Source organism: Neolamprologus multifasciatus, chromosome 17, assembly GCF_963576455.1.
Source record: "Neolamprologus multifasciatus chromosome 17, fNeoMul1.2, whole genome shotgun sequence".
NCBI lineage: Eukaryota > Metazoa > Chordata > Actinopteri > Cichliformes > Cichlidae > Neolamprologus > Neolamprologus multifasciatus.
In genome coordinates this window covers 30,600,103-30,628,075 of record NC_140455.1, presented here as the reverse complement: position 1 = coordinate 30,628,075, position 27,973 = coordinate 30,600,103, and the positions used below count along the sequence as shown (strand labels likewise).

General features: G+C 40.2%; 1 protein-coding gene and 1 long non-coding RNA gene across 4 annotated transcripts; one reads left to right on the top strand and one right to left on the bottom strand.

Moving 5' to 3' along the window:
* Nucleotides 1-9: 9 nt before the first annotated feature.
* Nucleotides 10-27,953, bottom strand: lrrc17 (leucine rich repeat containing 17). Of its 3 annotated transcripts, none has more exons than XM_085139029.1 (5): nt 27,480-27,953; nt 18,252-18,604; nt 16,832-17,318; nt 7,197-7,352; nt 10-1,506 (listed from the first exon to the last, which is right to left on the bottom strand). In XM_085139029.1, the coding sequence occupies exons 2-5, from the start codon at nt 18,522-18,524 to the stop codon at nt 1,064-1,066; spliced, it is 1,359 nt and encodes a 452-aa protein (XP_084995155.1). In that variant the 5' UTR covers nt 18,525-18,604; nt 27,480-27,953; the 3' UTR covers nt 10-1,063. The 3 variants fall into 3 exon arrangements, with proteins under 3 accessions (XP_084995155.1, XP_084995156.1, XP_084995157.1); XM_085139030.1 differs by having other exon boundaries at nt 18,252-18,601; XM_085139031.1 differs by lacking the exon at nt 27,480-27,953 and adding an exon at nt 26,584-27,471.
* On the top strand, nt 11,200-18,633 carry LOC146499630 (uncharacterized). The gene is made up of 2 exons (XR_014870439.1): nt 11,200-11,550; nt 12,723-18,633. It is a non-coding gene; the product is annotated as an uncharacterized LOC146499630 (long non-coding RNA).
* Nucleotides 27,954-27,973: the final 20 nt, after the last annotated feature.

Here is a 27,973-nt window from a genome sequence, read left to right as displayed (position 1 = left end):
CTATAAGAGTTCAGGGTGTGTTGAAGAATAACAGTGGTCACACCAAATACTGACTTTAAAGCTTGCTAGACTCCTGCAAACACACATTTCCCATTTTCCTAGACTTTTGCACAGCATTGTTTCCATGCTACCTGCTCCATTCTCTCAAGTTTTGACCCTGTTTTATTTTTTCCTTCCTCTATTTGCTAATGGCCTTTAATTGTGTTCTTTTATGTTTTACAGCCCTTTAATGGATAATTTAACATCTGGCCCAGGAACAGCAACTCAAAATGAGCCATTTGGCAAAAAATAGCACATTTATACTAATGGTGATTAATGTGCCTTGTCCTTGAAAAAAAACGAACATTAACTTGTATTAGGTTCATCTTGGGACTCATTATGTTATGTATTTAAGAAAAAAAATACATTATAAATTTAAGCTTCTTCTTTAACCTTTTAAATTGATTAGTATTACATTGTATGGATAATTTTTCATTGCTTGGGAGTCTCCGGTGGTGATCAGTAAACAGCAAGAACCTTATCGTGTTGGGAGTTTCTATGTGGTGTTTAGATACCCTCTCTGTGCCTGTGCCTGAAATGGGCTCCAGCGCCCCCCACCATAAGCAGCTAATGATATGGAATATGGAACACTTTAGCAATAATCATTTGTGATCCTTGACACATTACCTGCAATGTATCTGGAAATTTTCGATCACATAGTAAAACACATTTTCAGAAAAAAACAATACAAAAAACAACAAATTCTATTTCCTGAAAACAAGTAGACAAAAGCATACGTTAATACCAAAAGACCAAAAACTACTTTTTAGAAGAAAAAAAAAGTATATCCTGAAGTCAAAATTAAAATTACTGTAAGAGAGAAAAGTGATAAACAAAAAATAAACTCCAAGAAAATGTTAGGTGTTTCTGCAACCCATACAGAACAGGGAAGCTTTATCCCTAAAAGCCTACGTAATGGATTTTACCACAAAACAGAGTTCCTCCTTTTATTAAGCCATCGTTCAGCTTGTTCTCAGACATCCATTTCAATACATTTCTACCAGTCCTCTGAGCCGTCTGCATTTTAGCTCAGCCTGATGATTTTAAATTTGTTTGGTGCCGCCTTTTTCAGGTGTTGTGGAAGATTTGCACCCTGTCCATCACTATTGTCCATCCCTGGCTTCTGTGCGTCATTTTCTGACTGTTCTTGTGCCCCCTGTCCTGTATCTGTCCCTTCTGTTTGTTTATCTACAGGACATTCCCCGTTGTAGGTCTTGACGTAATCCGCGACACGCCAGCCCTTGAACTCGTGCGGCCCTGAGCAGATCAAGCCAGTGTGATGGACGCCAGGATGGTGCTTGAGCCAGTAATTTAGGTAGTGGATGTTGTAGTCGCAGAACCACGGGTTGTTGTCCAGCGAGAGCTCCCGTAGGAAGTAGAGGTCCTCTAGTACACTGTACTGGAAGTATTGGAGACTGTTGTTGGAGAGGTCAAGCTCACGGAGGTACAGCAGGCCTGCAAATGCAGCTGGGAGCAGGGAAAGTGCAAACTAAATTAGTTAGCATTCGGTTGGCATTCATGAGGTTTAAAGAGCCATTTAAGACTCAACAGAGAATAAAATGACTAAAAAGGAACAAAAATACACACAAAGAAATTGCCACAGTTTAAACTCTACCACAGTTTCTCTTTCACAGTTCTTGGACCGTTTTAGTTCATTGTTGACTGATTGATTATCTTTAAGAATAATCGTCTTCAATCGTAATCAAGTCTTTTTATAACCCTTTTTTTTCTAGCTTTTTTCTAGCTTATCAACAAACCTGGGTCTTCTGGGTCACACTTTTGGTTTCACGCTGTGCCAAATTTTTTCAATTGGTGAAAGGCTAATTCCATTCATGACGTATGAAGTTTAGCCTCGTCTTACTTAAAATATGCAAGAAAAAGATGCCATCTGAATAGGAGCTTTTGTTGCTCTAAAACCTTTCAGTATTGACGGTGCTTTTCCAGATGTGCAAGCTGCCGAGGCCAGTTTCCCTGTATAGACACTGGGTTTCAGCTGGGCTTCATGACACGCAAAATCAAACATTTTGATTTAAAAGGTGACTGCCGATATTCTCAAATGTTTCCAGTCACTGTTAGCTGTCTGATTTTCTAATGTGTGCACGTGCATGCCCATGGATGCATTCTCAGTGGGAGTAATGGGACAGCAAAGACCATTACACTCTCCAGCCTTTGATCTTTACAGAGCGGAAAAGGGGTGTGTGTGTGTATGGGGGGGGGGGGGGGGGCAGAGAAAACAGGAGGAGGAACGTATGGAGGTAGAGAACTAAGAAGGAGGGAATTGATGACATTGGGAACTTGAAAAGACTGAAAAAGTTTTTTTTGGTTTGGTTGGGTGATTCTTTCAGGGTCTATATAAGCTTTATGAACATTCATCTCCAAGAACAACACAGACAGAGGAAACTATAGCAGAGGAAGGAAGTGTAATAAAGGGGGCAGGGATGCTCGTTTCACCTCCTCCTCCCATGTCTTATCTCTGGACTCATGAGGCTTGAGGCTCTCCCAAATTGGATACTATTCATGTGCTTGTTGGAGCCACAATGACCACATTCATGCTACTTTCCCAGGAACTGAAATACACAAATCCTTTCATCCAACTTTGCCAGAAAGTCTGAAGCATATTTCCTAAAGGCTAAACTGTTTATTAGGGACACTTACCTTTTCTTCCATGCTCTTCAAGAGATCCTAATCTAAGCATCTAAACTTAGAGTTGTGATCCAGTCACTGAAACTTCACTTGCAATAACACAGAAATAATGCCAGCTGGATAAACTGACTTAGTTAAAGACTATTACGAACTTTTATTTATTTATTTTACCTTGGGTGGGACCCTTTCCTTTTACATTTTCTAAGATATAAAGTTATTAGTCTGAGGAAAATTAGGAAAATTAGGCTTTAAGTACACTGCATTATCCTGTGACCATCAAATTACTGCTTTGTCTATTCTGGGGGTTTTGCCTGGCCTAGAAAACCAAAACAATCTGCCAAAGCCTTCCATGAAAGAAATAACACAAATAAGAGAACACTGATGCAATGTGCCAGATTTTTTTTTATGTTGCATTTTCATTCATGTTTCTTTTCTCTCTGGCCACTCTTCCCATGAAAAGCATAAATAAACAACTTTTTCTTTTTAATTTACTCTGAATGTGGACATGATTAAAAAGAGGGTTTGGGGATTTAAACCACATGCCACTGGCAATCACAAGCTCTCACAATTATACTGAATTTCTGTTTGAGTTTCCAGAGAATGTTAGACACAGTGGGGTGAGCTACAGTAGATTGTTTGCATGTGCTGTTGCAGGATAATGAAGCTTTTTGAATTTCCCTCTTGGCCAGGAAAGGGATGGACTCGCACATAATTAGCTCGGTGAGATTAATGAACTTGCACTTTTTAATGGTACTCCTCTATTTCTGAGGTCAAATTTCTCCTCTACCTTCTCATCTAGTCCATGTCCATGTCCAATGTTACATATTTCCATAAAAATAGCTTTTTTCTCATGAACTATTGGGTAATTTTACATTATTTTGGGAACTGCTGAAATAAACAAGGCAAGAAGCACTTATGTGCCTCTGAAGTAAGGAAAGGATTTGGGAACTTTCTAATAAATCAGTCACAATGCAGTTAAGTAAACTACATTGCAATTTTTTGCCTCTTGAGGCCAGTTGCGAGTAGTTGTAGTGGTTGGTTGCCCAGTGGTTGAGCGTGCAACAACCATCAATGTATTGATAGCCATTATAGGTCAAGGTTGACAAGCAGCTATGTCATTTTGCAGTTAAATTGCTGTCCTGCAGCAACTATTATATGTAAATGGCAACTTGATTAAATTTAATCAGAAACTGACAGCAGACTTTTTCCGTCTTATTGCCATTTTATTGCTGCCTTGACTTGCTTGAGTTGCTTTGAAGATAACAGCTAACTGCGAGTGGTCACAGACCTGGTCCCTGTCTTCAAAACAGCCATTTCAAAGGTAATGAGATTGCAAGTTCGTTGCATATTCAATCATTTTGCTTGCACTGCAGTTTCTAGCCACAGTGTGTAGCATGAACCTGTTCACAATTTTAAATATGTCACATCTTGATTGACTTGGATGTCCTCAAAATGAACCCCGAGCACAAGCCAGTGAGGCTTAGAGATGAGGTGATAAACAACATCTTTGTAATAAATCACAGATATCTGTTTTCCCTGTGAGTGGCACACGTGCTTCTTTCTCAGGTTCATCTCAATCAATTTTAAATTTAAAAAAAAAAAATTGTGCAGTATTTCTTGAGGGGAAAAAAAGTGAAATATCACAAAGTGTTCAAGGAGTTTAATCCTATAGTGGGACATTATAAGACATTCCTGAATAGAGAACTGTGGGAGAATCTGTAGGCAAAGAGGAAGGTTGTCCTGCCCCTGCCCTGAAGGAGTAGCCAGAATTTCTGCTTGTTATCATTACAAAAATGTAGTCAAGTATAATTATTGTTTTTTTTGGCTTATTGTAACTAAAACATGAAATTGCATGGTCTTAGTCATTAATGATGCTGTAACAAATTTGTAACAAATTGCGTCACAGGGTCTTACTCTTAGTCATTAGTACAGCAAAATGGGGATGTGTTGAAACGTTGATACATCCTGTTATCACTGTATCACTGGCAACTTTCTTGGTTACTTTTAAGATTAAGCTTAAAACTTTCATTCTTGATAAAGCATATGCACTGTCTGGCCACCATAAAAAAGGTCACGCACTCTAATATTTCATTGGACCGCCTTTAGCGTTGATTACGGCACGCATTCGCTGTGGCATTGTTTCGGTAAGCTTCTGCAATGTCACAAGATTTATTTCCATCCAGTGCATTAATTTTTCACCTAGAACTTGCACTGATGGTAGAGACTGACCGCTGCGCAAAGCCTTCTCCAGCACATCCCAAAGACTCTCAATGGGGTTAAGGTCTGGACTCTGTGGTGGCTAATCCATGTGTGAAAATGATGTCTCATGCTCCCAGAAACTCTCTTTCACAGTTTGAGCCTCATGAATCCTGGCATTGTCATCTTGGAACATGTCCATGCCATCAGGGAAGAAAAAACCCATTGATGGAATAACCTTGTCATTCACTATAGTCAGACCTCCTTCTTGGACCACATACTGTTCCTGAACCTAGACCTGACCAACTACAGCAACCCCAGATCATAGCACGTTCCCCACAGGCTTGTACAGTCAGTGTTGGGGAGTAACGGAATACATGTACCGCCGTTACGTATTTAAAATACAAAATATGAGTAACTGTATTCCGTTACAGTTACCGTTTAAAAAGGTGGTATTTAGAATACAGTTACTTTGTTGAAATAAATGGATTACACGGCGGTACTTCCCTGTTTCATATTGTGGCGGGTCAGGACTGTTTGGGTTTTGTTTGACAGCTACGTTCTGTTGTTCCAGGCAGCGTTACGGTTGCCATGGTTACAGGGTGCCGCTCTCTCTGCGTGTTTCCTGGCTGAGAGAGGCCTTTGTTGTTGTTCTGCTAAGCTAACAGGCAGAATGCTACAGGTATAGCTCTAAAGAATGTAGCATCATGGGCAGTGTAGTCCGTGCTGCAGGGAGAATGGACTGCCATACACGTTATATGTCTGTGAGCGAGGGAGGGAGAAAAAGGAAAAGTACGAGCTGTCATCGAGCAGAAACGGGAGCTGGAAGCATGTAAATATAATAATAACCACTGCAGCCAAGAAGAGAGCCTGACGAGCCCAGCTGTAAGTAAGCTATTAAGACTCGACTGTACACCGTGTTCGTGTTTTCCTCCAAAAACAATAAGTTCTGTTGGAGCAGCCTTTCAACGCCTCTCTCTGTCTCTGCTAGCAAAGTTGACCCAGCCAACAAAGTAAAGCTAGTTTTCAGCTACGAGCCCGACACAGAACCCACCGTATTAGCCAGAGGTCCCTTTACTACGGTTCGGAGCCGCGGACCTTCAGTAACAGTAATAAATCACAGCAATAGTACATTCATGTAGTTGTAAACAGCATGATAATATATTAAGTAATCCAAAGTATTCAGAATACGTTACTCTCATTGAGTAACATAACAGAATACGTTACAGAATACATTTTGGGGCATGTATTCTGTAATCTGTAATGGAATACATTTTAAAAGTAACCTTCCCAACACTGTGTACAGTAGGCACTAGGCACGATGGGTACATCACTTCATCTGCCTCTCTTCTTATCCTGATGCGCCCATCCCTCTGGAACAGGGTAAATCTAGGCTCATCAGACCACATGACCTTCTTCCATTGCTCCAGAGTCCAATCGTTATGCTCCCTAGTAAATTGAAGCCTTTTTTCCTGGTTTGCCAAACTAATTAGTGGTTTTCTTATGGCTACACAGCTGTTCAGTCCCAATCCCTTGAGTTCCCTTCACATTGTGCATGTTTACTATTAAACATAGCTCTGAGTTCTACTTTTTTTTTTTCTGATGATGGGTCCCCTGTATCCTTCCACTTTTTAATAATGGACTAGACAGTTCTTAACCCAGTTTTAGTAGTTTCTGCAATCTCCTTAGATGTTTTCTCAGCTTGATGGGTGCCAATGATTTAACCCTTCTCAAACACACTAACATATTTTCCACGATCATGAGATGTGTCTTTCGACGCGGTTGTTTATGAAATGAGAAAGAACTCATTGCACCAGTTGGGGTTAAATAAGTTGTTGCCAGCTGAAGGATAATCCCTCATGCAGTAATTGTCCAATAGGAGGCTTGTACCTATTTGCTTAGTTAAATCCAAGCTAGGTAGTGTAGTTAGGGCATCAGGTGACCCAGAATCCTGCAAAATCTCCTGTGAAAAGCTGCAATAGGCCTAAGCGGCTGAGGCTTCCCATGATGTACTGAGCATTTCTTCTTCACTCACCACTTTTAAATCGCTTTGTTTATACACCACTCTGTATTTAATTATTTTTTATTATTAATCCCTGGCATAAAACACCTTAAAGAGATTGTTGTGATTGGCTGCTATATAGATACAGTTGAATTGAACCACCCTTAAAAATGGAATTTATCTTATCTCTGAGTTGTGCAGTTGGGTCTCTTTTCTGTGCTGTGACAACACAAAATGCTTGGATATCCAGATACGAATGCTCAGATTCACATGTGTGTGTGGGAGAGAGAGAATATGTGAGCGGCGCTTCTGTTACCTGTGTCTATATGGTGCAGGTTGTTACTGCTGAGGTTGAGAAGTTTGAGGTCTTTGGACAGCACAAAATGTTTTGGCTTGAGATGTTTTATTTTATTGTTGGACAGATCCATCCTCACTATGTCAGATGGCAGGTCAGGTGGGATGCTAATCAAATCTGCAGACAGAAAAAGTTCAGAAACATTAGGCCTTCAACTTTCACGATACCTGAAAGACAAAAGTTTTTACTATCATCAGTGCACACAAAAAAAAGATATGTGAACAGAGGGTGTGAACATTTCCGGCTCTTCAACTCAGACAGAAATGTGTCTGCATCTTTATGGCTTCAAGATGGTTTCGCAGGTTGTGTGCAACTTTTTACATTTTCAAGATGGAGTCAAAGGGGACATCATGTATGACAACATTTCACTTATTTGCCAGAGGGATCTCTTTTCTGCTTACACTGGAAGCATCACTCGCACACACTCATACTTGTCTTTGAAGTCAGTAATGCACTAAACAGTCAAAGCGTCCTACGTATCGCAATCTCTATAACAGAGCCTCTCTGGAGTTTTGAATTAAAGTCCCACACCGGAGGTAGATTTTATAAATGTTCCTCCTGCCGAGATGGGGGAGGTGAAATAAAGATTTGACGCCGTCACTACAAAACCACTGAAAATAAAAGGCTGAAACCTGCATGTTCGGCACTAACAATGAATAGATGCAGGTTTCTCTGATAACAGTTTACCTTTTTGGAGGTTTTGGATCAAAGCCTGTGGTTTCCTGAGTCATTAGATTTGTTGAACCTGTCACGGTGGGCAACATCATGAATATCTTTTAAATTGGAAGTCCCATCTACCGTGCCAATCACATTGTAGCGCTGTTTAAAACAGACTAGGTGGCCCATGCAACCTGTATCATCAAAAGGATCATAGCTGATTGTTTCTGAAGCAAAATAGTTGCAGACTGGAGGAAACATAAGTGTGCATAGGCAGCAAGCGCGGCCTAAGACATAATTAAACAATGCTTTGTTTTGGTATGGAATGCCAACTTTTTGTAGATTTGTAAGTAAGATCATAAATGAAATGTGTGTGGCAAAGCATACAAAGATGTTTCCTGAATGTATTTATTTACACAGGCTGCACCAGAAGTATGCTTACGGACAAATTTATAGCGCAGATGTTGTACTCTTTACTGCCACAGATGTTATAGCTGGTTTTATCATGGAGGCATGGTGCCATTAATCATTACAGACTCCAAGAAAACACACACACATGCAGCACACACACAGATGTAGCCAACAGACTCAGGAAGTGTAATGATTATTGTTTTGTAATGTGATGCAGGGAAGCAAAAATTGTCTTCGGAGAGCATTCCAGCACATGTTATCAGTCCAATGTGGCGGGAAATTTTCTTCTGGAAAACCTAAAGGGAATCCCAGCCTGCCAATAGGTGTACATGTGTCTGAAATGTTGTCAAAGCAGCTTTTTAGGAAAGGGAAATGCGGTCATTCCAACATTAGACTTAAACTTCCTGATTCCCTTGTGAGAAATCGGACTTCAGTTTTCCGAGCCAAACGCAAATCCTCCATTGCAAAGACAGATACATCTGTGGTCTTCGGTGTTTTACCATAAATAAAGACCTACGCCTACACTGTGTATTCAGCTGTGACAGTAGTGTCTGTGACCAGAAGTCCATGTTTCCCTCGGGGTAATAAAAGTTCAACAAAAAGCTGAGTTACGGTGTTGGGTGAGCAGAGACCGATTTGCTTGTTCTTCTTTTTTTGGAGATAATTGTGTTTTCAGGAAGTTTCAGGAAGCTTTTATCAGGAGTCACTTTTTTCATGGCACAGATATGGCAGATACCTGCTTTAACATCTGTTGACATGTCTCTACTGATGAGACAGATGAATGAAGGAAGATACAGAGGAAGGACCTGGGTCAGGAAGTGTGAAAGTCATTTATCACTGCACTGGGCTCTCGCTGAATCTGCTGAAGTCATTAGTTCGGTGAACAGCTGTACCTCTTGGACTTTTCTTTTTTTAAAAAGGACTCCATGCTTTATAGCTGCATGAGAAAATGTTTCCTTTTTGGAAACCCAATCTATTTAAAACATCCATTATAAATATATATTTTTTTTTTTTAAATTCTCACAGATGTCATAATCTATTATTTGTAGTCTAAGTTGAATCACCTGGTTCACTTCAACAGGCCAACTTTAAATAACTTTTTAGCAGTAATATATATTTACACAGTCTCAATACAAAGAACGAAGCTATTTACATTATTTAGTAGGAGTGCAGAGCATCAACTGGAAATTTATCTGTGTAGCCCACTCTACTATTTATGTGCTAGCACTCTGGATGATTTAAATAGATATGTGGAGTGAAGTACAGGACTGTAGCCAGAGTCTTTTTCTTTTCTTTCTTGGCTTCAGATTCCATAAAATATCATGAAGCGCTTCCGCAGTCGTTCCTGCAAAGCAAATATTCAATTTGTGCAAAAACACTGAACTCACTCAGAGCATGTGTTGCAAAACTTTTTTTTACTGTTTAGACAGCAGAAAGGGAAGCCATTAATTTTTTACAGTGCCGACGTGGCTGCTTACTAGTGAATAGTAAGCAGCCATTTATGGCTTTTTTGGAAGCATGCCCCACTTTTGATGGGGGAAAAGGTTCCTTCACATGTTTATGTTAGGCAGTACTATGTGTTGCATAGTTGCACTAGGATGCAATAAAGTAGTTTATATATTAGGATGGGCCTTTCTTGGTTCCACATGTCATGTGAGGTCAAATGCACCTTACTTGTTAAATTGTAAATGTACCAAAAATGCTTTCATGGCAGAGAAAGAAACACAGATATGCAGTGCAATGAATGTTAGTCTATTCAGAACCCTTAGCAACCGAGTTGAGATTATTATTAAGTGTAAAAAGTGGAAAACCTATTAGTAACTCTGTTTACTTTATATTTATGACGGTGACTCCCATGCTAAATTGATTGCTTCTGTGACCGTTTCACCCCAGGGTGAAAAAGTAAAAAAGTTTCCCAAAAGGTAAACAGTTAACATTGCTGTCAGGACCCTTGAAACCACAGCAACTTTTCCTCAACCTAAAATATGGTCTTTTTTTTTCCTGCTAACGATCTGCCCGCTGTCTGTGATCCACGAGATCCATAGAGAGCTATAACAGTGCTATGAATGTGGGTGTATGTGCAGCCGAGTCACCATATACAAATGATTCATTTTTGTGCTGCCTACTCAGATGTCAAATGTCCCAAGTTTTTACACAGCACTTGTTACCACTGAAATCTATGATTTACCGGCTGTAACAGCAGCTTTGAAAACAATGTCTAGGAACATAAAACTGGGTTTCTGAGCAGCATCATGAGATTTATAATGTTGGACGGGGGGGGACTGTTAAAAGATGGAAGATTTTTGCTCTCATTTAACACGTCTGGCTTATGTATAACATCTTACGATATCAGAAGTGATGGGGCTTACTAGAATATTTTATATACTCTAGTGTAGTTAAGTTTTCTGTTATGCATAGATACAACACTGGTTCATCCATCAAGTTGGGTGCTTTTTTTATGAGTTGAGTAGCCTGACAGACATTCTGAAAACGGTCACGTACCAAGACTGGACTAAAAATGAGCAAAAAAGCAGCCAATGTCCAAAGGAAAACGTTGAAAGCCCGTGAAAAACACAGAAGAACTATTGCTCAAGAGCACTTTAACAACTAAAGGATAATCTGGGTCCTTGGAAGCAAACTATAAAGAACTCAAACTGTTCTTATAACAGTGGCCAAGGACTTTACTAAGACACTGTAGATAAATGGGCATTAATGTCACACCATGGCCCTAAAACCAATATAATCACAGTGGCCAATATAATCACAGTGCTCTGTATAATCTGAGGGGGGTGTCTACTTATCCCTCCTTCTCCTGCTGGGTGAAGATGTTTGGCCTTAGGTCTTCAGTACTCGTGGGCAGGCACGTGCAGAGGGGGGGGGGGGGGGTGGGGGGCTAGAGGGGCTTGAGCACCCGCCCCTTTCCTGATGGGTGCCCAAAGTGCCCTTTTGTTGAGGCAACTTTAAAAAAAAAAAATTATTATTATTTTTTTAATGTGTGTGTGCGTGCGTAGTCCTGTCAGTGCCTCTCAACAATAATATTTAACTATTAATCACAGTTTTGCTAAATAAAAGGATCTGGCTTGCATCAGTCACATGATCACATTTAACCAATGATCTACCCTTGACGGCAGAACGCGCTGGTTACGAGCCGGGAACGAGCTCACAAAGAGCACGCGCATTTTTTGCGGTCGGAGCTGTAGGAGAAACACAAGTTAACTCAGAGACACATACTGATGCGACAAAACCAGTAAGTAGGTGTACAGCGTACATTGTAGTATATAGCACACAGGAGTATTAGCTTATTACGTACACGTTGGTCAGCTGTCTTGTTGCAACTGACGAACTGAAACAAACGAGCGTGCTGTGTGTGCAACAGCGCGACAAACATGACCTGTCCTTTTATTAACTGCACATGTAGTGCTGGTCATAGCTGCTGGCTACCTGTGTAAGGCTGTCATGGGTCTGTAGCTCTGTCACCGTTTTAGGGAACATATTTAGTTTTAAAGTATTTAGAACACATTTAGTTTTAAAGTAAGTTACAGAGCTTTTCCTGCCTTTCTGGGGGGATTATATTTCACTAAAAACGATCTAATATGCATGTCCACATAATTATGCATTATTATAATATTTTAAAAAACACACGCTGTATTTTAAAGAACATACATTAAGAAGCAGATTATATTAGATTTATATTTTAAATAAGACAAAATTTGTATTTTACGGCAGTAAAATTATTGTATCTCTACAGTTTAAAAATGTAATAAGCTTTGCCCCTGCACAGAGTGGATCGTGAAACAAATGGAATCATCATAAATACATTATTTCATATTTATTACTTCCCCCTCCTCATTGCTTTATTATTGTAGCTCTAGTAATAAATAATAATGTAAGGATTCTGGATCAGCACCATGATGCCCATAGAATATACAGTATTCTGAAGAAGGTCTAAAATGTCACTGTGTGTGCGTGCATGTGTGTGTTTAATTTAGATGGATTTAAAAAAAAATATTACTCATGATATAACATTGTCCAGACATGCCTGGTAAGGACATGAGGAGGAAACAGTAGGAGCTGTGTGAGGCTACTAAAGGCAGTGCTATAACATTTTTCTGTCATCATTTTATTATAGATTAAGTGCAAGAGTTGTTAGGTGTGGATAATTAGATTATAGTTTATTGCAATAGCAAGTTGTGCCTTGTTCTCACATAGACAGCAAGTGGAGAGTGATATATGAAATGATGGGATGGAAGGAAGAAGAGAAGCAAAGAGTGATTCACAGGCAGAGCCGAGTTTATTTCTCACAGTTTTTTGTTGCCTTATGGTTCCAAGTGCTGTCACCAATCTTTGCATTTTGTTATTATCTCATGACACTTGTTTAATCAGCTACCATCTCTCCTATGGACTTTTTAATGTCTACAGCCTCAGATCAACACAGCCCTGCCCTCCAGCACTATCCACAGCAACCCCTCTACAGCAACATTGTACCCATCAGGTAAAACATCGGCTACGTTTGCTTTGCCTTGTTGCCCATATTAGATTCTTGATGAATGTGTGTTGTTATTCAGCCTGATTCAATGTGCCCCTTTTTAACTTTGAGCACCCGCCCCTTTAAACGTCTTTGCACGGCCCTGCTCTTGCGGGCTGCGGGTGGCCTGGTTTTCCCCGATCCATCTCTGTCTGCTTCTGGCTCCTGGGCTTTGTTTTTGTGGCTTCTAACCATCATTATCAAGTACATTCGTGACAAAGACACATACACACACGCTCACACTCACGCTCGACACTCTCTCTCTCTCTTTCTCTCTCTCACACTCACACACACACACACACACACACACACACACACACACCTACACACACACACGTATATTGTTGATTTATGTACCTGTGCATTTTCAAAAGTTTGTGTTCCAGGTGCTGTATGTCTATTTTTCTTACAGATGTGGCAGTTGGAGATACATTGTGCTATTTGTACTCTATCCTTTTATTACAGTATGCCTTCCCCATCATCCTCACCTATAACATCTCAAAGTTTCTGGCTTCAATCCTCAACACGTTGGTAGGCAGCTCGAAACACCACATCCAGAAGACATTAGATTTTGTTGACAAAGGGATGTTATTACATCTTTCATTACTTGTGTTCCAGTCACTGAAGCAGTGGACGCAGCTCGTAAGAAATTACAGAATGACATCAACTTCAACAACAGGACCACTCTCAGCACTGACCAAGTGTGTTTGCTTTTGGCACTGTCTTCTTTCCACATTTTTTACAAAAACGGGTCAGTACAAAAAACAGAAAAAAACATATGCAAAAAACATGGGTGCGCCATGGGTTCCCCAGTTTCACCCACTGTGGCCAACTTGTTCATGGAAGAAGTGGAAAAGAGGGCTCTGTTGTCTTACCCTGGAACACCACCACATCATTGGTTCAGGTATGTGAATGACACCTGGGTGAAAATCAAATCTGACGATATACCACGGTTCACTGGTCACATTAACTCAGTGGACCAACACATCAAGTTAACCAAAATGTCAAGTTAGCCTTATTAGACTGTGAGATTCAAAAGTTGATGTGTAACATAAACCAACGCATACAGATCAGTATTTAAGATTTGTTAGTTTTTAAGCCACAGAGACACTGTGTCTCTGTGCCTTTCAACAGTAGTTCATTTCGGCTGAATTACAGCAAAGAAAACTCTAAGCACTTAGATTGTCAAATAGACAAAAGATTAGTGGGAAATCATGTAAGTGTAATGCTTAGATTAGATTTCACACAGCAAATACAACTATTAAATGAAAACACAAGTGATGGAAAAGAACAAAATGAGAAGTAAATATGCAGCGTGGGCATCCAAATCAAAAGCACAAAACCATGAATTAACTGTCATGCACAACAGCTGCACTATATTAAGCAATATTCACACAACACATGCAGCTTTTATGGTGCGGTGTGGTTTAGAAAGAGGCAGGATGGGGAGAACCATTACTGGGCATAAAAAAGGGAAGTAGTGGAGAGATGGATGGGATGTTCACCCTGTGAGCGAAACAGAGAAACCTTATGATGCTTCAGATAAAGAACATATTCAAATGTCTTACTGTAGAAAAAAAATAATTAGGAAAATATGCAAAAGCTTCTTCAGGCCCTTACGACACAGAAGCTGCACTGTGTGGTTTTGGCTTGTCGATTCTCTATGAAAGACTGCTTTCTCAGGAGGATACAAGCTCGCCATTGATAGATGTATTCAAATCCTCATGTAGGACTTGGTCAGAATAATGGACGCAGAGAGTGTCAGAGTTTCAGTGTGTGTTAAATTAAATGGATGGTGAGAGGGCAACAAAAAGAAGATAGAAGAGGAACTGGAGAGGCCACATGAAAGTAACCACGAGGGATCTGCACAAATTCACAAATTGCCATCTCTGTCTTTTTGAAGGCAACACTGGGGTCACTATGACAACAGTCTCATAGTGACAGCTTAATGCAAAGATAGAACCAGATGTGAAAACCTGGGTGAGAACTTGGACTATATTTGCAAAGTTTAGAGTGCACGTGTAGTGCTGTGATAAAGCAATTGCCCCTAAACCTAAAAACTGGTTGCGCCAGTCCTTGTCAATCAAGTGTTTGCAATGACTGGCAGTGAGTCTTTCACATCGCAGTGGAGGAATTCTGTTGAAGGTCATGCAACAGCATCTCAAATGCATTTAAGTTTGCACTTTGACTCGGCCAATCCAAATGTTCATTTTGGATTGGGGTCAGAAAAGCCTTTAACATGACCCACATGTTAAACGCTGCAAAGCCTCAAAAACCCTCCAATGTGGCTGAATTAAAACAATTCTGCAAAAACGAGTGGGCCAAAATTCCTCTACAGCGATGTCAAAGACTCATTGGCTTTATTGCAATTTTTTTTTTCTTTTATTCAGGTGGTCTGTCTAATATTAATATTTATTCGATGATGTGAAAAATCCTACAAAATTCACACAAAAAGAAAAAAGAAACGAAACGAAGAAGAAGTCAGGAAGGGGCAAATACTTTTTCATAGTACTGCAAAAGTTTAACTCGTCAAATGTCTCATTACATGATGGGTAATAACAAGAACAAGCCTAAAATACAGGCTGATCAGATAAAGAAATCTGCCTTCACACAAAAACCTATGATATATATGAAACCTTACTTTTTAATCCTAACTTTTCCACTACTGAGCAAGAGTTTGAAAAAGGAGAAGAGAGTGTACGCCTTTCCACCCAGCGAGGCTCAGACAGCCAGTGTAGAAATTGCTAATAAAACAAACACATCTCTGCTTGCCGCCTGCTTATAATCCAAACATAATTCAACAAAAAAAACTCTTGCGCCTAATTTCAATGAACAAATAAGCATGACTGTGTCCCAAAGAGCGCTGAGCAAAGCTAATAAATGTGCCTTTTCATATGAAGTACTCCTCTCACAGCAGTTTATCTGTTTGCAACAAAGAAGCGGCCACGTTTAGCAAAGCACCTGAAATTGGTTGGATTCAGACAAATACTGTCTGATTCAGAAACAATGAAATTGTTCTTTGTCAGAGTTTATTTCATTCCTACATTTAGTTTGATTAAAGCTGATCGTTTTTCTGCTATTGCACTAATAATAAACATCTCAGTGTTTTTCTATAATGTCTTTTCAACTTTCACTAAAAGTTATATCAATATGCTAAAGCTAGAATGATACACGGGGTCAAAGTCACATTCCAGAACAATATTCCTTCAATTAGAGAAAATTAATTAAATCGGATTGACAGGTTAGTGAAAACAACTGTTAAATTCCATAATTTTCTATGTACCTCACCCTGGCTTTTCTTTCAGTGATGTCCTCGAGATACTTTGTCAGTGATAAGAAAATAATCACATCCTACTCCCCACATGGCTTCTTCTTTGTGTTGCGTTTATGGCGTAAATGTAAAATTGGGCTACTCAGCATCTAGTTAGTGTTATAAAAGAATGGAGTACTTTGTAGTTAATTTGAAATGCAACTTTTCTAACAGGCAAACAAACATGTAGTATAAAGATTACTATGTTACACCAGCTCAGTTTAGTACATGGTAATATTTTCTTATTTTCACCACATTTCCAAGAATAAAGCTTGGATATAAGATGATTTTTGTGTGGTTTTACTAACCACAACTTCCCCATCCAGTACATAATGCTCACCGTCCAAAAAAAGTATTTTCCCCCCCATTTCACAGTTAATAAAAAACCAAAATTTGAACATAACAAACTGTAAATGAGTTTTTTAATAAGGTGCTTTTAGTCCAAGTTTTTCTGCACAAACCTTCACACCAGTCCTTCTAAAACATCTGGACAAACCAGCATCCTCATAGCAATGCTGCTAATAGGTAACCTCTGATGCCCCAACCAAGACCTACATACGTCAACTTATATTATAGTGGCATCCAAGTTGTGTCTTCTTGCCTCAGATTTCAAGGCAAGAAGACACAGATTTAAAGAACAGGTCACAATGTATAGATAAAGATATAGAGATACAGAACTTGACAATCTCTCACCTTTGTTGCTGCAGTCCAGCAGCGGTTTGGGAAACATGTATGTGCGGCACATGGAGGTGGCATCTGGCTTCCTTATTTTTGGCGGAGGCTTTGGCCATTCTACAACTCCAGGTTCTGGCCCCTTGTCTTCCTCACACAGCAGGTCTACAGTCAACTTTTTTAGTTTCTGACCCTTCAGTGAAAGAGGCTCTGCACATATGGCGTAATTGCCCAGGTTGCGGTTGCCTGGCAGCTGCAGTTTTCTGATCAAGCTTTCCAAGGGACACAGGCAGCTCCACGGGTTGTCATAGAGACGGAGATAAGTAAGGCGGGGTAGGGGGAGCAGGACCTCCTCGGAGGCTGTTGTCATTTGGTTGTGCTGGAGGAGCAGGGTTTTGAGCTGGGAGAGGCCACTGAACGCATCATCCTCCACCCTGGAGATGCGGTTCTGCTGGAGATCCAAGCTCTTCAGCTGGGTGAACTGAGCAAACATGTTGTCCCTCAAAATCTGAAAGGAGAGATGTACTCCAGTTGTTTTATTTGCATTTCTGGACAATATGGTAGCATTTACCATCAGCTTACTTGTGCATTATTCTTATCTTTACTGTACTAAAAAACTTCAATCGTCTGCAGTTTGCAGCTTGTAGGAATTTAGCCTCCTACGGCCATTTGACCCCATGTTATACCACAGATTCTATATAAAAAATGGCCATAACTACTGTGGCATTACCCACTGGTGTATGGGCAACTGTTTCAGAGCCTGAAGTTTAAAATTCCCACATTTGGAAAATACAGTGGTCCACTATGTTAAGATTACCATTTCTGAACAGCAACAGTAAACCCAAAGTGCTGCAAGTGGTGAAAGACATTCAAATTACACAGCATGGGTCAGTTTTCTCTATCTGTAATTCCAAGTATCTAACTTTTTAAATTACATATTTTAGTGTAAAAAATAAATGTTAACGATGTTTTAAATTATAAAATATATCCTGTTTAAATCCAAATCAAAGTGCCGAAGACACAAATAAAAATAAAACAAGAGCCGGTTTCCTTCCCGCATAAGTTATACCTGTTTTCATTGCTTTCATCAGTGTCTATTGCTCAGTCATTTCCACTTATTAAGCTGCAGGCTAACATTTTGTTTCAGTTCTCTCAGCACCTGCGACATAAACATCCTGTACTTGCTCAGACATGCAAAAAACTGCACACACAAGGAAGAAAAGTCTGTCTTTGATCTTGCTCCCAAATAACTGGTGCACAGATGCTCATGGCATCAACAAGCCATCTGAAGCATTGAGAGTAAGAGATTATGGATACTTAACTCAGGCTTAATTGCTGCAAAGAACCCAATTTCTTGCAAAAACAAATTATCTCCAGTCCAATGTAATTAACATCAGTTGTTATTTTTGCACCAGGTTTACAGAAATCTGCCTGTAAATACCTGAATTCTATTTCTCGCCAGCAGTAGGTGGTGGATATCTTTGGGCCAGTCCTGCATCACAGTGGTCAGCTGCCTATCCTGGCAGTCAAGGTATTTTTCTCCCGACTCCATGTATTCCAAGCACACCTCAGTTTGACGCCTCATGACGCTGGGCCTGCCTCTACCTCGTACATGGCCCCTTGCGCCCCTCTCCACAGCCTTTGACCGAGGGCCTCTCCGGGGTTCCGCTGATCCAAGGAGTAGCAAGATCAGGAGGGAAACAAGGAGACGCATGACAGGAGAGGAGAGGATGGAGCCCGGCAATCAGGTCAGTTTCGGAAGTTGGATGAGGAAGGGATACAGGTCAGTCACTGCTGGTGGCACAAACAGAGGAAGAGAGGGAGAGAAGAAAATGAATTTTCAAAGGTCTTCAGTGAAAACTTCTCACAAAATTCTAAAAGATTTGCAAGAGAGTCCTTAATAAGACCCTGCATCTTGGGCCCTACTGTGTGGAGTTTGGATGTTCTCCTGGTCCATATGCAGGTTTTCCTCAGTACTCTTTATACCAGGGATTTGAGGATTACCTGAACCCATTTGCTGAGTATCACACTTTTTTCTTTTTTTTTAAAATCTTCATGAGCACTTTGCATTGAATGCTTTTATAGAATAGAAAACATAAAAATGTCAGTGTTTGACATCACATTATTGTGTGCATTTATGTGCAACATAAAGGAGAAGTTGACACAGATAAAGAGTATCTGCTTTATTACAGCATATCTGTCAACATCTGGCAATCTGTCAATCTGTCAATATCTGGCAACAACTAAAGCAGTAATGCTGAACATGTTGAAAGAATTAGTGGGAAAGCTGAGTGATTGTGGAGTGGGCAGAAATGGGGTGTGGGGGTGGAAAAGGGGTTTTGAGAAAAAACGAAAAGACGTTTCTCGAGGTTGATGTGTGTTCATAACAGTTTTCTTTTCTTTCTTTTTTTCTTTGTTTTCTGCCTCCAGCCAAACAAAGCTGTATGTTCAAGATCTAAACAGTTTTTCTCCTTATAATATAGGAATTGTTTGTGTGAGGGGGTGTGTGTATTGCATTTGAAATCATGTAGTTTCATGTGTTTAGAGCCATTTTCCTTCATCTAAAACACCAAGAGTGCTCGATACAGTAACAAGTGTGTTATGTGTATAAATATCTGCCACATGTACGTGTTAGTTGGACAGTTTGACAATACAATATATGTTTCATTATCTGTCAGGTTTCTCAAACAACCAGTGAAGATCATCCAGAACCACAGAAACCTGGCCTGGATGTAGTACTGCACATAAAAAGCCATGTAAAGCCACAAGTTTGTGGTTTGTTTACACACCGTTTACTATATAGGTCAAACCACCAAAATGTGGCGTGTTAATTAGTGAACTTAAAAGGTAATGTAAGCAGTTTTGTTTTTTTGTTTTTTTTTAAATATCAGGGCACTTCTCAATGGTTTCCAGTCATTTTGCTAAGCAAACAAGGCTGATTGTAGTTTCATATTTACAGCAGCCTACCAAATTTCCAAAATAAACCATTTCTTTTAAAACCACATAGAGCCTGTATGTCTGTTTCTTGGTCTGCTGTTCTTGCCATTTGCACTGTCAAACTCCAACATTGTCATCAGGTGCAAATATGAATATGTCAAGACTGTAAATATTATTATTTATTGCCTAATAATGATGGTAATTGTCTTTTTTTTACTCTACAGTCGGTTGTTCTCACAGCCTGCTGGCTATGTTAATATGCGCATGTGTATGGGTGTGCACATTTCATGCCAAAATATATTAGTCATGAATCCCTTGTGTTATCAGAGCCAAAAAGAAAAAAAGAGGGGAAGGCCGACAGGGCTGCCAACGTGCACCCCGCGCGCACACATACAGACACACATGTGTGCTGACTAAGGCCAACTGTACCAAACCGCAGCTCTCTTACCGTCTTTCAGACTCATACAGTGGAACAAGCCTGTCAATGCAGATGGTGTCGTTCCATTGTGAAGAACAGACAGGGCATGTAGCTAGCTACAAGCAAAAACAGCTGAGAATGTATCTGGGGAAATACTTTGCACTTCACTGAGAAATCTTCTGTCCATCTACAAATGATCTCTAATCAAATGAAGCAAACATAAACCTTACGTTTCTTTCACTGAAGCCATTATATGCAGCAATTCCCTTCCAGCGAGCTCTCTCCAAACCCAAGAAGAACTTCATGAATTGGTCTTCTAAGTCACTACCTATCATTATCTGCCTAACTGTGCCTGTCTTTCTTCTTTCTCTGTATTTATGTGCCGGTGTGCAAGCAAGAGAACACGTTATAGATCCTGTGTTAAATGTTTATGAAGCTGATGAGTGGCATGTTTTAACACAATGAGAGACTTGTGCCACGTATAAAGTCCAGACTAGACTAGACTCAGGTTGAAAGCACAGAGAGACTTGTTGAGGAGATCCAGACACATCCCCTGTGTATCAATATTTAAGTATTTGCCAATGTAAGTGCTTTCAGTTTAAGGCATTTAAACTGACATAATAATAATAATTATATTATATTATATAAATGACCTCTTCTTACAACCAAGCTATGCAGAAAAGCATCACTGAACCTAGAAGCAAACATGCTACAGCAGCAGAAGATCACACTGGGTGCCGTTCATGTCCACTAAGAACAGAAAACTGAGGCTACAGTTCACAGTTGACTCGCTCAAAATTAGACAACAGATAATTGGAAAAATGTTGGCTTGTCTCATGAGTATCAATTTCTGCTGTGACATTGTTGGCTGAGTTAAAATTTGGCATAAACAACATGAAAGCATGGATCCACCCTGCCTTGAATCAATAGTTCAGGCTGCTGGTGGTGTAATGGTGTGGAAGATATTTTCTTGGTGCATTTGAGCCCCATAAAATACTGAGAGTGATTCAAACACCACAGCCTGAGTATTGTTGCTGACCATGTCTAGCCCTTTATGTCCACAGTGTACTGATCTTGTGATGGATACTTTGACCAGGATAACAAGCCATGTCACAATAGAGCACCTTTGGGCTGTGGTGGAATGGAAGATTTGCATAACAGATGTGAAGTTGACAAATCTGCAGGAACTGCAGATGCTATCATGTCAATATGGACCAAAATCTATAAAGAATATTTCCAGAAGCTTTTGAATCTATGCCATGAAGAAAAGGGGGTCAAACCCATTAGTGATGTATACCTACCCATTTATATATGTAACTGTGGTGCTGGTCTATCTCTCTTTTTATCTAGCTAGCTAGCTAGCTAGGTGGTTATCAAGCTTCTAGACAACTATTGGCATAGTCACTCTACATTATCCAGCACACATTCCAGCTGTGACCATAATAAACCCACTCAGGCTAAACCCGTCCCTTTGGTTAGCCCCATGGCCACAGCAGACTAGTTTAGTCCTTCCACTCTGGTATTATTTCCCACTCCAGTTACCACTGGTCAGTGTATGCCAACCCAAAGTGGTCAAAGAAAAAGAAAAAAAAACTATCTCCCTCCATCTTAGAACATCTACAGAAGGCCCATTTATCCTCAGGGGCGTCTCTAAATATCACACAGACTGTTTTCCTGGCATTATAACATCTGTCCTGAACAAGAATAGAGTTTGGTCTAGACATAAAATGTGGTAGCAACATGTCCCTGCGTTTTGACTACGTGAAAATAAACCTGTGCAAAGAATTTGAGTCCTTTCTTTTGCCCCAGAGACCTTAATCATAGTGCATTTTTTTGTTCATAATTTTTGTGTGGATAGTGTCATGTCTGTGCCCAGTCTGGAACACAGTTTTATCCACGAGTTCAGCAAAAGTCCTGCCTGCTAGCAAGAGTGGCATTTAATTGTCTCCGGGTTACTTTACAATGGTAGAGATACAGCATGTTCTTTGAGGGTTTTTTTTCTTGTTGTTAATTACTTTTTTGCATTTCTGGCTCAGTTGTGAGGAATTTATTTTTCAAAGAAACCAATAACTTTTTACAAGACAATTGATGCATGCAGTCTTTAGATGAGCAAAAGAGCTTGAAGTTGTCGACACAAATGAAAACAAACCGCTGAATAAATACCTAAGTCTGAGGAATATGTTTTGGGGAAAGTTTGCAGGGAGTGTTGATCTGAATATATTGTCTCCCTGCTGAACCAGCTTTAATGTGCCTTATCCAAAGTGCAATTATTTTTAACCCTATATCATTTTATGAGCAGCGCTCGGTGTAACACATCAAAAAGTAACGGATTATAACATTCATATTACATTCACACATCTGTAATGCTGTGAACGCACTACCATTCCAACCTTCAGTATTGGAATTAGAGTTACTAATCAAACAGCGAGATTGCTTTTGTTGTAGTCTCAGTTTTTAAGCATTCTCTGATTATATACAAAAAGCATATGATCAAAATCAAATTGGATTTTAATTTGCATTCCAACAATTGCCCAATTTTAGTTCACGCATGAGATAGGATGTTGTTAGAGGGTGTGGAGATTTGCACATATGAATCATAAAATATTTCACATAACAACAACAAAGTGACAGTGAAGTGCAAACTGGTCCCTGCCCAGAGACAGCTCTGCTCTGTTGAGAACACATCAAATGCCTTCAAGCACCTACCAAAGTAACGTGTTATAATAAAGCACTAAGTGAAAGATCTCCAGACCCAAGCTGAGTGTATACTGACCCCAACTAAGCACCAATTAAAAGTAGCTTGATTAAGTCATCAGAAAAAGTCATCCATTTCTACAGTAATCTCTCTTATATTTTTATGTGAAGTGCTCTTCAGGTTGGTTTTTACCAATTATGCTACACTGACCAATCACTTTGTCAGGTACACATGTTGTGTGGCTTTTTAACACAAATTACTAACCAGCCAATCACACAGGAGGAATCGAATGCATTTAGGCATTTAGACAAGGTCTAGCTGGCCTGCCAACATTCAAACCATGGATGAGAATGGGGAAAAAAAGGAGATTTAAGTGGCTTTGAACGTGGCATGCTTGTTAGCGCCAGACAGGCTGGTCTGAGCATGTCAGAAACTGCTGATTTGTGGATATTCCCACACAATCTTCTCTAGAGTTTACAGAAAATGGCCCGAAAAACAGGAAAAATATGCAATACGTGGCAGAAAAAGTGCCTTGTTGATTTCAGAGGAGAACTATCACTCTTATAGGAAGTTAACAGCAACTCAAAAAATGTACTATGTGTACATTTAATCTCGAACTGGTTTGTTGACCATGACATTGGGTTCACTGTACTCAGATGGTCTGACACAGTTATCAGGTCTCAATCCAATAGAGTACCATTGGGATGCGGCGGAAGATTTGAATAACAGGTGTGCAGCTGACAAATCTGCAAAAACTGTGTGATACTAACATGTCAACATGGACCAAAATCTCTGCAGAATGTTTTCAGCACCTCGTTGAATTAATGCCATGAAGAGTTGAAGTGCGTCCAACGACTAAAGGATACTAGCAAATTGAGTGTCTTGTGAGTTTATCTTTAAATGCAACATCTTCTGTATCCAGACAAAATAAGGTATTAGGGATTTGTGTTCATATGCGAGTGTTTGTATGATTACTCTCAACGAATCTCTAGTAGTGTAATAGTAACGTAATAAAAGTTTACTGCATTGCAATAAAAATGGATATTGTGCAAAAAACGAAAAGATACAAGTGATTCATTGACTGTATGTACAGTAGTACCCATACTGCACAAAATATACACATAATTTAGGGCTGTGAGTACTGGATAATAAAGCAGATAGCAAAGTATGCATACAACAGGCACCCGCAGACATATGCATGCTCTGTCTTTGAGTGTCTGTGTATGTTTCCTGAATTGTCTGTGTGGGCTCAAATGGGCCATTTCGGCTCAGTAGACCAGAGCAGACAGGTTGGCCTCTAACACCATCGCATACCACCTACATCAGGAAGAGGGAGTTAGAGAAGAAGAGGCACTGACTGCAGTTTGGACAAATACAGATGGTGGCTGCTCGTTTATTCGAAAACCAGATGCAAAAGATGTTTCAGACTAAATAGAAACCGCAGGAAGAAAGTGCAAGTCCCGAAGACAAAATTAAAGTTACCAAAAAAAAGTGACATCAGCTAAAGGGAAATTCCTGCTGGCAAAGAGGAGATATTTTTTGTTTGGTTTTAAGTGTCACAGTTTTTGTTAAGCCAAGAACAAAGAAGAAAGCCTTTTGGTTAAACCCTGGCCAGCTGGGGGAAAACTGACACAGCAAAAGGTCCCCGTGTAATAGATCTAGTCAGATTATATCTGTGGGCCAAAGCACAGACCACCGGTGACCTCTCGATGACTGCTGGGATATTACATAATCAGGATAGAGCGCTGTTGCTGGTTTACAAATGACGAAAAGACAAGTCAAAACCACGGCAATGACTTCCTGACTGATGATGAAGCAGGACGTACCTAAAAAGCTAAAAAAAAAAAAAAAAAAAAAAAAAACCTGAAAATTGTAGTGATTAGTGTAACAGTATATCACCAGCAATGCCTTGAGACTGCACAGTGGCTACCTACACTGGTCGACCACAGAGGATCTTGGTGCTCCAGTAACAGTGGACAGGCCACTTGGTATGGAAAGAGTTCAGACCGCCAGGGGAAACAGTTCAGAAACACAAGGGCCACTGTGTTAGAGAGAGAAGTGAGAACAAGAAGGGGAGGCTGTAAAAACAAGAATGAGGTTTTCCTGCTTAGCTACTAATACGAAATGTAAAAATTCCATCCAAGTCGCATGCACACGGAAGCCATCAATTGGTAAGTCAGGCAGTTAATAAGAGAAGAAAAAAAGACAGAAAATTGGAGAGCATGGACAAGGAGTGAGCTTATATGTGATAGGTGACTTTTCTTCTTTAATACACTGGAAAGCCTCCCAATACAGTGACCTTGCTTTGTTTCCTCTGGGTTAACTCTCCTGTGTGCCCAAATGCAACTGTTTAACAGACCTACCGACAAGCTACTCCAAACAGAGAGAGATGAAGACAGGGAAATAATAAAAGTGCAGACAGTGGGAATGTATAGAAAACAGAAGTGGGAGGGAAGTCTAATAATAAACCCATAATGCTAAAGGAGAGGATGAGACAGTAACAGAGACAGACATGCTGCGCATGTAGAAAGCATTCAAGAGAGAACCCTCACACGTCCCTGAGAGCCTAATTGAAACCATACAAGTTCATTTCTGCAGTGGAGGAAAACTGAGAGTGCTGTGAAAGAAATGTTTGGAGACAGAAAGTGAACGCTTGAATGTTTCGGAGAGGGTCAGAGGTGCCCCCGCTCACAAAAGCAAACAGCAGAAGGAGGACTTTTCTGACAGAAACGAGCCATTTTGCCTGTTTTTGTGTCTTCCCCCTGCAAGACCCACGAGGAACAGCTTTCAAGAACACTTTGAAATCCAAACATGTGCAAAAGCATGTCCAAAATCAGCAGTTGGTCCCCTTTGAGAGTGACCAGCGTCCAGCTGCATCTGTGCAACTCCTGTATGGGAAAAATGGCCAGCTTTAAGTAAAGATTATGGAGTCATTACCCTACCACCACCACCCATCCTAAAAAACAAAGTGCTTTATCTTATTATTATGCAATATTTTGCGGTGTTTGGTAACATAGTATGTCCTCAAACTTCAGTGTCTACTTTTTTTTTTAAAAGGGAGTTCAAAAGCGGACACAAGATGTTTAACAGAGTTCAAACGCATGCACAATGCCTTCCCCCACCACCCAGCTTTGGTTTGGTGCCAGACACATCTGAGCGGTAAAGACGAACACAGTTCTCCCACTCGTGTTCTTACCCCAGCGTGCTCTATTTAAATGTAACTGCAACAAGACTGAGAAGAAGGAAGTTTTACTAAAAGGCACTGATGCACTTTGTAATCAAAGTAAACCTGCAACTTTACCAAGTTTCTCTTCTCTCCTTTTCTCCCTGAAGAATTTCAGGGTGAAACCACACGCTGCTCCCACTTCCCAAGCGTACGTTTGGAATTTCAGTTAAAAGAGGGCATGTAAATCTGTGTGTGCATATTGCTGCAAGGACATGCGCAAATATAATCAAATATAAGCAACCTGCGAGAAAACAGCACAATCTGTGCAGCAGTGTGTGAATCCTTTAGAATATTCTAACATCAAGCTTTTTGAAAATGTGAATGCTTTTTGCCATTTCCTTGAACTCTCTTGCAGTCCTTCTTCATTTTCAACGAGATAGAGAACCGGCTGCATTCAATGAACATGAAGTATAGCACACAACAGGAGGGTTATAAGGGCGTGGCTATCTATAATTTCTTCCTTACAGTGCAAAGAGGGTCCAAGAAAAGAAATTCACCTCTCTCCCTGGCAGAAGTGGTGCTCGGCTCAATCTGTTGCAGCAGTGTGAGCGGGACCACCGGCCAGTTACATAACATAAGAAGGAAGCATCTGAAACAAGAACTTGGATGTTTCGTTCCTGTTTTTTTCTTTTCTCTTTTGCTGCTTTTGCAGAGATTTCAAAATTAATCTCTGGCGACAATGATCCCCATCCGCCCACACACACATTTTAAAATAAACTTGGCACCTCTTCAGCACTTCCAGCTCAAAAATTCATAGTGGAAAGAATGCTTACTTCAGCAATTCAACAGATCAACAAATACAGAGCAAGAAACAAGAGAGAGCTTTGCTGAAATTATTTTTTTTTTAAAGATTTTCTAATCTCCTCCCTGTTTATGAGTTTTAATTGTATTTTGCATGTTCTACACACTTGTGTGTTGCTCATTTCTCCCCTTTCAAAGCTTCACATTTGTGATGAGTTGTTATTAAGTTAGTGTCTGACACTCAATCCAGAATTTCAATTTTGCTTCTGCATTCGCCAAAACTTGTCTTTGACTCTCTTACTATCAATCCTTTAGTAAGTAATGAAAACTGACAGAGTTTTTTCATTCATTGTTAGTGCACGCCTCTAAACTCCCTGTAATTTCTAAAGAACAAAGGGGTTAAAACAAAGGGGAAGTAATATATGTCTGTTAAAATTAAAAGGCAACACTTTATACATTTTATAAACATTTTATTGCTACATACTCTGCAACTTTGCACCCTTTACTTTATGATTTAATGGGTTCACTGTGGCCTTTTGTTAACACTTGGAGAATCAGATTTTGTTAAAGAAATATACTTTGAACAGTCCCAAGGTTGCAAATTTGTATATATGCAGGCAGAAAGGTCTGATGCACTGTTTTTCTTTCCTACCTGTGCAGGGTGACAATCTGACCTGGGCTCATCCACTAGGACCTGCAGATCTCCGGTTGATCCTGTATCCCAGGCTCCTAATCCTGTCATGAGCGCTGCATCCAAGCCAAGAAAATCTGCCTGGCTGCCTGTAAACTTAGAGCCTGGAGTGAGGGACGAATGAGTGGCTGCGCTTGCTCTCTCTCTCTCTCTCTCTCTCTCTCTCTCTCACCTTCCCCCCTCTCTCTCTCTCTCTCTCCTTCTCTCTCTCATGAACTCCTTGCTTTTCACCCACTCAGCTAGACTGTACTGAAAGTGTGAAGAGAGAGACAGAGAGAGACTGCAAGCAATGTAAAACTGATTCTCGAAGGAGCTACAAGGCTTTGTCTGGTTTAGCAGTATGCACACACACACAGACATGTGTGGGAGGGCTCCAACCCTGCACTGATTCCGGCTTGAAGCAGTGGACTTACCCCCAAGATGTGCTGCTAACTGGCCTGATAGAGAGTAAGAGA

What these genes read in the sequence shown, in the direction of transcription:
- lrrc17 (XM_085139029.1), bottom strand. Translation starts at nt 18,524, where the DNA reads ATGCGTCTCCTTGTTTCCCTCCTGATCTTGCTACTCCTTGGATCAGCG. An exon ending in TGGCGAGAAATAGAATTCAG is followed by an intron (nt 17,319 to 18,251) that starts GTATTTACAGGC and finishes CTCTCCTTTCAG; the next exon opens with ATTTTGAGGGACAACATGTT. An exon ending in GCTGGACTGCAGCAACAAAG is followed by an intron (nt 7,353 to 16,831) that starts GTGAGAGATTGT and finishes TTCTGTCTGCAG; the next exon opens with ATTTGATTAGCATCCCACCT.